Raw genomic sequence first — 12,406 nt, forward strand, 5'->3', positions numbered from 1 at the left:
ATCAATGATTTCAATTTATATTATACATTGAAAATGATCCTTTTTTAAAATGAATTTATACTATTACTGCAAATGAATATAGAGTTTTTAATCTTAGCTTGATTTCCTCTATACATTCTCTCAGCCAAATTTATGAAATGGGTGCCAGAAGCAAATATTTTGGCAAAGATCTGTGTCAGTAGTAAAAGGGCTTTCTGTTCTTTTTACCTCCATCTAGCTTGACAGCTTTGATTTGGCTTATTTAATTCAGATAACAAGCAGAGACAGACAATGCTAAGCTAGGGACAACTGAGAAATTCCCTTTATTGTGGTTCCTAAGGTTTTTTGAGGTGCTTCTTTCTGAGCCACATGTCAGTCTCTGAATTGTCTTTCTGGGTTGGGCCCTGCAGAAGCAGCAGTTCTGTCGGCAGCCTGCCTGGGTAGCAGCTTCCCTGTTCACTCAGTGCAGCACAGCCTCCAAAGACACAGAACTTGCACTTGGCTTTTGTAATCAAAAGGGTTAAAAATACAGGTGCAGAAGTGAAAGATTGATGTTGAACCCATTACCACCTATTTTAGAGCTGAAGTGCTACATGAAATTATTTAGATAAAATTAGTAATAAATAGAAGTTGCTCTGCAGGCTGGACAATGTTGAAATTAGGAAACACTTTCACTATGAAGAAAAAAAAAAGAAAGAAATACCCTTTCTAAATCATGCTGGACATTTCAGAACTGGACCTTTCATGTTACTGGCAAAATGCTGTTTTCAGTGTGTATATATGAAGGCACACAGGCAGCAACTGTAAATCTCACATTTTCTAGCTTTTAAGTACTAACTTTTGCCCAGTTTTCAACAGGTTTTCTTTTCTATGTGTAATATGTCAGACAGGCTACTTGCCCCTTTGCTTTTACACTACCCCCAAATGTCTTTTTATTTTCAGGATTGTTCTCACGCAGAACTCTCGCTACTGAAGTTACTGACCCGTTGCACAAGCAGTAGAAAAAAGTCTTACTCTGTATTCTCCAAATTAGGCTGGGAGCCTTCTGTTTGCTTAAGTTCTTAGCATAGATGCAGAATTTCCATTGAAAACTAACTTTGAAATTCTGAGAACTTGCTAAAGTAACTTTAAATTGGACCTGGAACTTTCTTTGAAATAGAGGGTGGTGTGACACTGTACTTAAATATTCTACCCCAAATTTGAAAAACAATTAACTAAATTCTGTTTAATTACTTTTATATTTCACTGCTTGTTGACACCATTGCTAATAATCAGTTGTACGAGAAGTGATATTTTAATAATTAACCTCTTTGGGGTTGTTCCCTAAATTGTGTTTCTCAGTTCAGAATTTGCTGCCTTGAACTGGGTTAGGGGAGTAGAAGGGAAAAAATATATAGTGACTTAGACTTAGGAACCTATGTAAAATATACAATTTAAATAGACAAAAAGATTTCTCTTTAAGTTTTACAGTTCTCAGTTTTCCATACTATTTTTTTTTCTGCAAGGTCAGCAATGTTTACTGATACGGAGTCTTAATTAACATTTCTTCTCGTGGATCATTGCCTGGTTGGTGTCAGCTGTCATAGCCAGTATTATCTAAGTTAAGCTATTATTAGGGTATTTTTATTCCACTCTGTTACTTCGCCTGGTGATACAATTTGTAGTCATGCTGTCCTTCTCATGAAATTACAGATATCTCTATTTATATCCAGATCTATCCTTAGGGACCTTTAGTAAACCAGGGATATAACTTACTATCCTCCCCAAAGTGGCTTTGACCAAATTCACCTTGCTCTGTCCATGCTGTTGCTATTTCTTTATAGTTCTGTCATCTCACCATTCCATCACCATCATTGTCTTTCCTTAATGCTGTACACTAAGTTCCTGCTTTTTAGTCATGATTGTTTACCAGCGTGTTTCATTTTTTTAAATGCCTGTTTTTATATTACGCATTAGTAGCTCTGATTTCTCCCAGTTTAAGCAGGTTCCTTACTTAATATGCATAAACTCTGATGGAGTTAGTATGACACTCTGTCATTTCAGATTTCACTTTTCTCGAGTTTCCTAGTCTGATTTGCTGCATTCCTTTCACTAATTGTATCACTGAACCTATTATAGTTTTCATGAGTACAGTAGGTAGATGTTTCTCCTTTCTGTTTATCGTCCTACTGCTTATTGTTCTTTATTCATTGCTGAGTCCTCATGTGCCTGATTTTGCTCTCCTGCTGTATTAAAACAGAATCTGAATTCCTCTTATCCTTTTCCTTATTTTTTTTTTAATTTCAGACACCCTTTAACAGTCATACAAATTTTGATCCTCAATAGTGGTATCAAGAGCAACAGGTATCAAAGTGGAGTCTGTGTTCCTGTCCTCTGTACTCTGTGCAGAAGGGAATTTCAATCTTTCTAAATCAAGCTGAGAGTTAAAGGATAAGACAGCTCCGAAAACACTTTTCAGTCAGGGGTTTGCGCCATCGGGGCAGCAGAATTCCTCACAAACTGGAGAGCTAGGAGGCATCTTCCATGGAGAGGGCCAGCTATAATTAGTCTGAATAGCCGCAGAAGTTTTTCTAGCTCTGACAATAGCCAGAACTGATTCCTTTGGAATAAGGTAAAGGATGAACAGTTACATAATGACATGCTCCCAAGATGTTTTTTTCCCCTTGTCTTGTTTGTTGACTGTTGTTTTTTTTTTTGGCCACAAGAGCCTTAAACTTTCCTCTTTGTAAGCTTGTGATCAAGATTTTCACCACAAGTAATCTATTAAGGGGAGAGAGCTATCTGGAATTATTTTTAATTTTCCCACTTTTCAATCACATTCAATTCATTCCTATTCCTCTGTTACAGCTGGTAGCAATTTTACGTCTATTCCTCATTTATATTTGTTGTTTGGCCTGTATTTACTTTGTCCAGTTTTATTAATATACTGTTTATTTATATAAAGAGTTTATATCTATTCTAGTTTTCTCCACTGTATTTTTGATGAGTGCTAATATTTTGTTTGACCTTACTAAATTTTAGATCTCTTTTGCATTTAGGGGCGGCCACTGCAGAGCTGCCCATGTTATTTCAAGGCCTTCTTCTTGAGCCTGAGTTAGTTAGAATCCAGTAAAAGTTATTAATAGCTCAGGCAGCACAAGTTACCTATCTTTTTCTAAAGAATTAATTTCATTTGCTATCACATAATCACACAGGTAGTGTTATTAGGTTCCTTTGAAATTCCTCAAAGCATTGCAAAAGCCTTTATTTTTAGCTTGTTAGAGTATATTGCCAAAATTGTCATCTGATTCCTTCCCTATAATACTTAAACCTTAGACAATACTAATACTAGAGCAGAAAGTTACTGCATGCTGCCTTATGTAATACCAACTCAAAATGCAGTACCTTTCAACCCTGGATTATACTACCTAGTTTAAATGAGAGGTGTAATTTATTTCCTAGCAATTCATTCACTTTGTCCTTAGATTTCTCCAAATATCTTACATATGCACTATGTAGGTCTGGTGCTATGCTGCTTTCTAAATTAGAAGCTTGCAACTCTTTTTTTGACTCCTTCATCTCTTATGGTAACTCATAGTTTCACGGCAAAGAAAAAATATGCAAAAGGTAATACCAAGATATATTTTAGCTTTTCAGTGGTATCATTCAGCCTATCATGATTTTCTCTAGTTTTCTTTATTCTTCCCTGATTGGGAATTTCAGGTTTTTTTTTCTGTACCTCACATTAAAAAAAAATAAAAAAAAGTAGTTCTTATATTTAACTCTTTCAATGTATCATCTGCTGCAGTTTATACTCCTTATTACTGGACACATGAATGCTGGATTTCTGTAGGCTGCAGATGAAGAGATAAACTCTTTGGGTTTTCTATTTAGGAACAGTTGACAAATTTCTTCTATTGTTTCTCTTTTTGTTTGATCAGGAATATCCCTATCTTTTGGCATATTATCTTTTCTTCTCATAAATCTTTAAGTTTTGATTTCTGTTCTCAGTGCTTCATTTCATTATCCTCTTTTTGTTTTTATTTTTTTCATTTTTAAGATTTCTTTTCTAAAATTTAGTATCACAGTAGTAAATTAAGACCTTTCCTCCCACAGGGTTGTTAATGAAACAATGGTGACAATTGCTAAAAGGCCTGACTGAAATCAGTGTTAATACTTAGCATTGATACAGTGATTTGCATGATCAAAATACTACACAGACAACTAAAAACTATTTAGTTCCTGAGAAAGATATGAACATTGCTTTCTGCATTTTAGAGGTTAGAAAACACCAAGGGTGTTTTGGTTAATACCAAGAGTGATTTGGTTAATACCATGCCATGAGTCGTTCTGTGGGCTGGCCTCCCAGCTACAACATCTATGGTGTGAGGGGAGCAGGTTTTAACATCAAGGTAAATAGAAGCGACTGCAAGTAGTTTTTACAATTCTTTTAATTCCTTTCCTTTTTTTTTCTTCCCTCTTCTTTACTAGGGGAATTACAATAAAGCTTTTGAATATTTCACTAAAGCTTTTGAGGCAGCAAGCATTTTAAATAATTTGCCCTTAGAGGAGGAAACAAAGACTTACTGTGGCATTGCGAAGACTCATAAACTGATGGTGGCGTTTAACAGCTATATAGAAGCAGAAGATCCTGTCAGTCTCAAGTACCTGCTGGCATGGAAGGAGAACAGAAGTGACATGTGCACTGACCCTCTCACAGTCGGTAAGACATTGGTTATGAAACACATTAGTGCTGTATTGTTCTCAATGGTTAAGTCATTTTTCTTGTAGAGTTTTATTAAATTATTTCCTGGGTTTAACCTTATTGGATTACCCTTGTACTGAATGGAGGTTAGATTTACTCCTTTGTGTGCTTATTTTAAAGACAGAATTAAATAGGTTTAAATACAATATATCGGGGAGAAACAGTTTCTGGGGTTGATAACTTCTTTTCAGTACTGTTTTCTAAAACATCACAATTCTGGGCAAACAGTGATACGTTAGTTCAGTCAAATATCATAATTTTAAACTTAGAAAAAAATCTTAATTTGCAGTCAGCTCTTCAAGTTCATCCAGAAACAATTTCTCTTTCTTTTTGAAGTAAAAGGTAATTTCTGCTTAACATAGTGGACATGGCAATGAATTCAGAAGAGCATCCTGTTTTATTTTTGGCATCCTTATATGTGAATAACACTGGGGAAGGGGGAAGTAACTCTTCTGATTTCTCCAATTTCCTAGTTTTAACTACAGAAGGGAGGAAAATTTTGTGTGGAGTAGACCTCTTGGCATTGGTAAAATTTTCTTTCTTCTTGGCATGCTGAAGAGTTAAAAACTGCTTAGAGTTCCCATGATGGTAACAGGGCAGTTCTTTCTTAATGCGTTTCTTTTTGAATGACTATATATATATATTTATGATTTTTTTTCTCCTGAATAAGTGGATATCCAGCATTCTCACTAACAGACTTTGCTGGCTGGCAGAGTTAACTGGGCTCATGTCTCCTGCAAGGCATAGTAAGTTTCTAGACCATTAGTGCAGAATGTAGTGAAGATGCTATCAGGGATGGCCAAAGAATCCAATGTCAAGCAATTTTACGTGTTCCATATGAGGTTCATAAGCTGTAGGTGCAGTAAATATGAGTCCAACAAAAATCGACAATGGTAACAGCAAAAAAACAGGAGCCCTGAAGAGATAGTTAGGATGATCTTTGTATCTTTAGCATGTACATTACTTCTTGCGCCTAATAAGGTTTTCCATTCAACCTTTTACACATTGCTTTCTCCAGTCAGTTGTGATATTCATTTATATCCTGAAATGGTATGTGCTCCTTTAATATCAAGTTTCTTGCTCCTCTTTAACAGGACATCAGGGATAAAAAGAGTATGACTAGAAAAACCCTTTATGTCCTGGCAAACATGGTAGCAGAAACAAGTTTTGCCGGCTTAGAGTCTCTTTCTTTAGCATTTCTGCCTAGTTTACCCTCTGTTACTTATGGTATTACAATTTTCATTTTCGTTCCAGTAAACTCCAGGAACCCTGTGGCTACTGCATATTTAGCAGCTCTTCCAGTTCAATATCATTTTTCTCATTAGTGCTCCAAGCTTACTCTCATGATACCCAGATTACATCCAGGAAAACATAGTGTCACACTGTCAGCACAATCTGTAACATTCTTCATGTTTTGTGTGCCAAATGTCTAGTTAGTACTGGCACTACATTTTTAATATCTTTGTCTGGCAAAACATGACCTGGCACCAATTCAATATTAAGATCTACCAGCTCTGAGTTTCAGGTACAGCCTTTGTCCTATCTTCCAGCAGAATGTCTGTGCATCCTGTGATGAACTCATCACTTTGGAAATTCCTGCTGTGATAATAGAATGGTATTTCTAGCTCTTTCAAATAGCTCAACATTGATAATCTGCTAGATTTTTCTCAGTCTTTTTGAGGATAAAACAGCTAAAGACAAGATACAATGGTAGTTCTTTATCCACAGGGGAATTTAATGAAATGAAGAAGGAAGGTAATAAGTTTTTATTTCTGTCCTGACTGGATAATTTTTCTGTGACAAAAAATAAGAGTAGTTTCTGTAGTCTTAAGCAAAAGAAATACTGAGGCTGGTGGAGGAACAATAACATTTAAATTCAAGTACTGCCAGATACCTTATGTCTTTCAACCAAGGCTTATTTTCTAAATCAATCATTTCAATAACCAAGCAGGAAGAACCATTAATTACTCAATTTACCTCAACATTTATTAATAAAATGGATGTTTTGACTAAAGTTGTCATGGAAAAAGGGATGGGATTGTCAGAAAACAGTGTTGATAAATGCACAGGAGAATGTGTTTCTATCTGCTGTATTTGACTCAGTCACCTGACTTCACTTACAAGAGAGTTATTTATGCCATAGTGAGATGCCACTGCAAGAACAAATAAGACTTTATTGATCTTCTTGTGTTTTGTCAAAAGTATACAAAAATAATTATCAACAATATCAGGAGGCAAAAATTCTCGTGATTTCACCTTAAAGCCTAAAAAAGGAAATATTTTCTGTGGAGAAAATATTTCACAGGTCTTTCAATGGATGATCTCCTGATTTGTCTTCTAAATGGGAGAAGAATAATTAAAAAATCTGAAGGCAGGAAAATTTTGGATCGAATTTTGGATATTAATTAAATGAAATGCTCCCCAAGAATTGTGTTTCTGTGAGTCTGGTAACTCTAGGTCCAGGTTATTGTATCTGGCAGTGCTTTGCCTCAGCAAAAGACCTGGGGTGCCTGAAATCATCTAGACATTTTTAAGAGCAGAGTTCAAGTTAAAATATTTTGTTTTCCTCATGCTGAAAAGTCTTCAGTTGTTTTCTTGAGAAATGTTATGTGCTTTTGACCGCAGTTTATATTTACATTTATTGACTTTGGACAATTTTGCAACTTTGCAAACTTAACACATTTTACTATGAGTTTTGTGTGTGTTTTGGTTTGTTGGTTTTTGTGTTTGTTTTATAATAGCACTTATGCTGCATAAGTGTTTGTCTTACCTATACCATAAGTTGCAGTCTTGTGATCAATAGAATTATCTTGTACCATTAACACTTTCATTTTTCAGCATGATCTGGACTATTTCTATCATTCCACACCTGAGCAGCCTTCCATATGATTTAAAATGCATGCACCAGCTAAAACTATAGCTTGGAAAATGCAATACAATGAGTTTTTATCCTTACTCCCAAATATATAGTCCCTCGATATTCTTTCTCCATCTCCCTCTTACAGAGGTAAGGAATGGTATGTTACATAATATGAGTGGGTCCTTTTTGTTGTATAAAAAGTCAAATTCTCATCAATTCATATTCTTAAAAGCTCATTAAGATGCTCTATAGTTATTTTTCTTCAAAAGATGTAGCTAAATTAATACAGTGAAGAAAAGATCTTGTCAGATGAATTTTAGATGAAGTTTGTGTGTGATTTTATCATTCATTAATAAAAGGATTATCCCTAAAGAATGGTAAAATTAGAAGGGAGGTGTGAGATCGAAGATTACACTAAACACATTCCATTAACATTTCTCTACTATAACTTACCACGAACACATAATTTATGTGCCATTTTGATAATATTGTCTAACAGTAGAACGGTGTGCTTCATAATGTGATAAACTATTTTTTACTGTCTAGTCTTTGTGAAGTACACTAATTCCAGAAATACCTCTAACATTGCAAATCTGGGCTTCCACCCATTAATAAATGATGCTAGTTACCTCAAATGCATTCTAATAGCTGTTATGCTATGGCACTGTACCCAAAATGCCTGTTTCCTAGTGAACATTGGTTTTGATTTGCTAAAGTAGTGTCTATTATAAATCATATTTTGTCTGTCCAGTAAATGTTTATTGGTGGTAGCAGGTTTGTTGATATGACAACATTTGGGGGAGAAGGAGAGATATGGCGTACTGATCAAAACTACGAAACTTCATACCTTACACAGATGTACATCCTTAAAATAGTTCTTGATGTCAGTAGAAAAGTAGAGGCTTGTGTTAAGAGCTTCCTTTCCCTTCATATTCCATATCTGAAGCTCTGTCATGGATTCTGGCATATCACTGTACTGAGGTAGGACTACCAGAATTGGGCACGTGCTTTGCATTTTTGTTATATTTTTTTGTTATATTTTGTTATATATTTTTTTATATTTTATTTTTTATATATTTTTGTTATATTTTTTGTTATATTATTTGGCCCATTTATTTGTTTGTAAGTTCTGTTTTGTAGTTAGCTTGTACAGAAGGTGAATATATAAACTTGTGTGGTGACTGAATTAACCTGCAGTTTTAATGTGCTCTCTTAACATGTTTCCACTTGATAGCATATCAGTGGGTTATGTAACAAGCCTTTTGAGTAAAAATATTTAAATATACACACTGTCAGTGACAAAGCAGCGAGACTGACTTTAAACAGACCAAATCGTGATTCTTTCCCCATTCACTGCCACACAGAAGATGGGAGTGCTTCAGACCCTCATTCTGAACATGGTGAATGTGGCCGTGCCTCCTGGTGGCCTGCTCCCTCTGTCCTCTCACCCTGTCTATGTGCTCTGCATGGGCCTGGAACTACGTTCCTCAGTGGGCTCTGCTTCAAGTTCCACGTGCTTATGATTTTTGTCAATACAGTTATAGAAATTGAGAGTTTATTTAATTGTTCAGAGTACATTATTAATACGACCAAAAATGATGAAAAATAGAAAGGATTTTAGGGACAGATTTTGGTGTTTTCTCAGAAAATACAAATGAACGCGAATGAAGAGTTATACTTGTTCACTTTGGTAAATAACAACTATGATTTTAAATCATGGAAAGGAAGCCTTTGACCAAGTACAGACTCCAAAGCTGTCCCTGTGCCAGAGGCATAAAGGCTCAGTTCTTAGTAAGCTTTTTTCAGAAGTAGCGTAAACACATCAGTGTCCCCTGCTGGAATTCAGAGGATGGCTTCTGCACACCGTTGTGGAATTTATCAAATAGAATAGTTTACTCACTTCTGGAAAAACACTGGTTAGAAATGCCAAAATATATGCATTTGGGAAAATAGGGGAAAACAAAAAAGCTTAGAAATGCTTCTGTCAATTTTTTTCTCCTTACAATTTTCTAAACTCCTACTGCTTCTTAGTCACATCTGACGCTCATCAGTTGCTGAATTTTAGCATATCTCCCTTTTTAATCTTCAAAAATCTCAATCTTTTTTTTTTTTTTACTGCTGTGTCCTTGATATTAATGCAAAATACCTTAAGTAATTATCAAGATAGGTGGCTGGCTAAAATGGTAGGAAGAACTACCTGAACAAATTTCAGTAACAACAGATGTTAAAGAGCAGTTTCTTTCAATGTTTTGAATTACAGAATGATAATTCTGAACAGGAAAAAATATACTTAAGTATATTGTTACGTACCTGTCTGCAAAAGAGATAGTATTAACTATTTGAAATACCTTAAACAGCATGCTTAAATGTAGGTGGTGATGATGATATGGAACATCTTAGGAAGATATGTTTTGGAAAATAAGCTTATGTAGTGCATGTATCTTATATGAATTTATTTCTTCATTTATTTAAGTCAGCTTAGTGATACGCTTCAATAGTTTTAGAAAGTGAGGGTGGTTATTGCTTGGACTACAGAAAGCACCAGATGTGAAGAGAAGAGCTGAAGAGGTCTGAAAACACATTTTAAACATCTGTGTTAGTTTTTCTTAATGCAATAGTTTGTTCTGTTTACTGCTGATGGTTGAAGTTTGTCTGAGAAAATATACAGGGGGATGCTTACATTCAGTGGTTTTGTGCTTTGTAGGGATGCATTTTACCATTTCTGTCATGTGATTTCTTTCTAAATACTGCCTTAAATAATTAGTAATTTCCACACAGGGTTGGACTAGGCCAGATCTGTGGATGGGCAATATTGTGGATTTCAGAAGAGGCTTCACAGAACATTTCAGTGCTCAGAGAACTTTCTTCATAGTCTGTGCTAAGAGTTGACAGTTCTTACATGTCTGAGTGGTGTTATAACTTCAAAAAATTCACTATTGTTCTGTCTAATGTGATTATGAGTGTTCTTGTCATCTACAGTTTCATAAGGACATCTTAACCAGAGCAGAATTTGGGTTCCTCATCTGGATTTTTCTGCCGTCTGATACTTTCTATGGAAATATCTAAATTGCACCATGAATTTGCTTTAGAGGCATCCTGTGCTAAACATTGCTGGCATCCAGCTGTGTTTTCTCAGGCAAGCTTTCTAGATCAGCAGAAAATGGTTCCCTAAACAAGGTGAATTGTTCTTTCTTGTGGAAAAAAAATGTTGAAAGCGGTGTTCAAACTAAGATATATTGTCAGAACCTTTAGTGTAGCTTTATGCACTGAACTACTAGCTTCATGCACTGCTCTGTCAGTACTCCTACCAAAATTGGAGTTCCTTAACAATTTAAAGAGTGAAAAATCTCAGGGCAGGAGCTCAGTTCTACTCTGAACCCATAGGACACTTAAATGGTACAAAAGGAATGGCAGCACTTGCCTAGCCGCATTAGAGCACTTCTGGAGGAATCCTTGATTTGGAGATACCTACCCGGCAGCTTTAGGTTTGCCTGCAATCCAGAGCATAAGAAATGCACTGACAAAGAGAAGAGTCATAAAGCAGAACAGGTGGCAGGTGCTGTGCTTTGGCAATTCCCAGCTGATTGCAGGGCCAAGGAGGAATAACAGGTTGGCACACTTTGATGTGGCCCTAGGGCTTCTCCACGTGTGCCATCACAGGCCCCATTCCTTTGCAGTATACATGAACAGAGATGTCTCTGGTGGCCTTATTGTCTTGTTCTCAAAAGGGAAAATTGATCCTCAGAAAGTACCAAACAGCAGACTTTTATGTGGTGGTGGTGTTGTTGTTGCTTAATATTGAGAAGGGTTGTTGTCATTTAGACTTCATAAAAAAACCTTTTATTGATGCTATCTGCAAATGTGCCAACTGAGAAACATTGGCCTCAGGCCAACATGAAAACAGTTCTGTGCTGCAAACCCGTCCTTACCAAAAGCTCCCCAACAATCTCTGGACACAGAAAATCAAAGCCAAGACAAAGAAACTGTACTCGGTGCATATTTTCTGTAACAGAACCCTTAGGTCATCTCAGGAGTCACAGCCAGCCTATCAAACACCTTCCTTCTTGGACTCACAAACCAGCTTTCTTTTCTGCATTTTTTTTTTTTCTGAGATGCCTTCCCCTGCCTAGGAATATCCTTTTATGTTCCTCTTATATTTAAGTGACAAATTGCTTTTTTCATTAAGACTGTGGCTTGAAGATAGTCTGGATTTAAATGATTTACTTTTAGAGAGAGCCAGTCTATTTAATACAGTGAAATGTCATACTTCCACAATTAATGTATTTATGAAACCGTATTTCTTTTGCCTACAAATCCACCTCTTTTTATTTTGTTTCTGTAATCATCAGGAATATTTTGTGATTTTTCTGAAACAGTTCTTTTCCTTTTGTCTCTCCTCCTTCCCTGTCAGTTCTGAGCCCTATTTCTCTTTTGTTCTCTCTCCCATTCTTCTATTCTATATTGCAAATTATTCTCCCTTTCTGGCTCCATACCTTCGTTCTGAGCCCTAATTTTATGTGTGTTTGCAGTTAGTGCTTAAGGAACATCAGCTACCTCTATACTCAGTAGCTAGCATCTCAATCTGAACCTTATTAGGTGTCTCTCTTGTGCTGCTTGTACAATCAATAGGTTTGTTTAAGAGTTGTGTGTCAGTACTTACAGTTTTGGTGCTGTTCTTCATCTGTGTTTTTATTAACATGGTAATCAGAGAATACCCTGGAAAGAATCGCACTTCATATTGAGCATCTTGGTAAACTAGTTAATAGAAAATGGTGAAGTATCAAAATAGCCTATAAAGAGATCTTAATCACCTGTGCAAATGG

At 35.9% G+C, this 12,406-nt stretch overlaps 1 protein-coding gene across 3 annotated transcripts in view; it reads left to right on the forward strand.

The window, feature by feature from the left end:
- Positions 1–12,406, forward strand: part of TTC29 (tetratricopeptide repeat domain 29) — a 132,117-nt gene that overhangs the window by 73,919 nt on the left and 45,792 nt on the right. For all 3 annotated transcript variants that reach the window (XM_040556625.1, XM_040556626.1, XM_040556624.1), the window contains one exon: positions 4,450–4,681. In XM_040556625.1, the coding sequence (XP_040412559.1) occupies positions 4,450–4,681 (232 nt within the window). The remainder of the gene's footprint in view (positions 1–4,449; positions 4,682–12,406) is intronic.

This window comes from Cygnus olor, chromosome 4 (genome assembly GCF_009769625.2).
Source record: "Cygnus olor isolate bCygOlo1 chromosome 4, bCygOlo1.pri.v2, whole genome shotgun sequence".
In the NCBI taxonomy this organism is placed as follows: Eukaryota; Metazoa; Chordata; class Aves; order Anseriformes; family Anatidae; genus Cygnus; species Cygnus olor.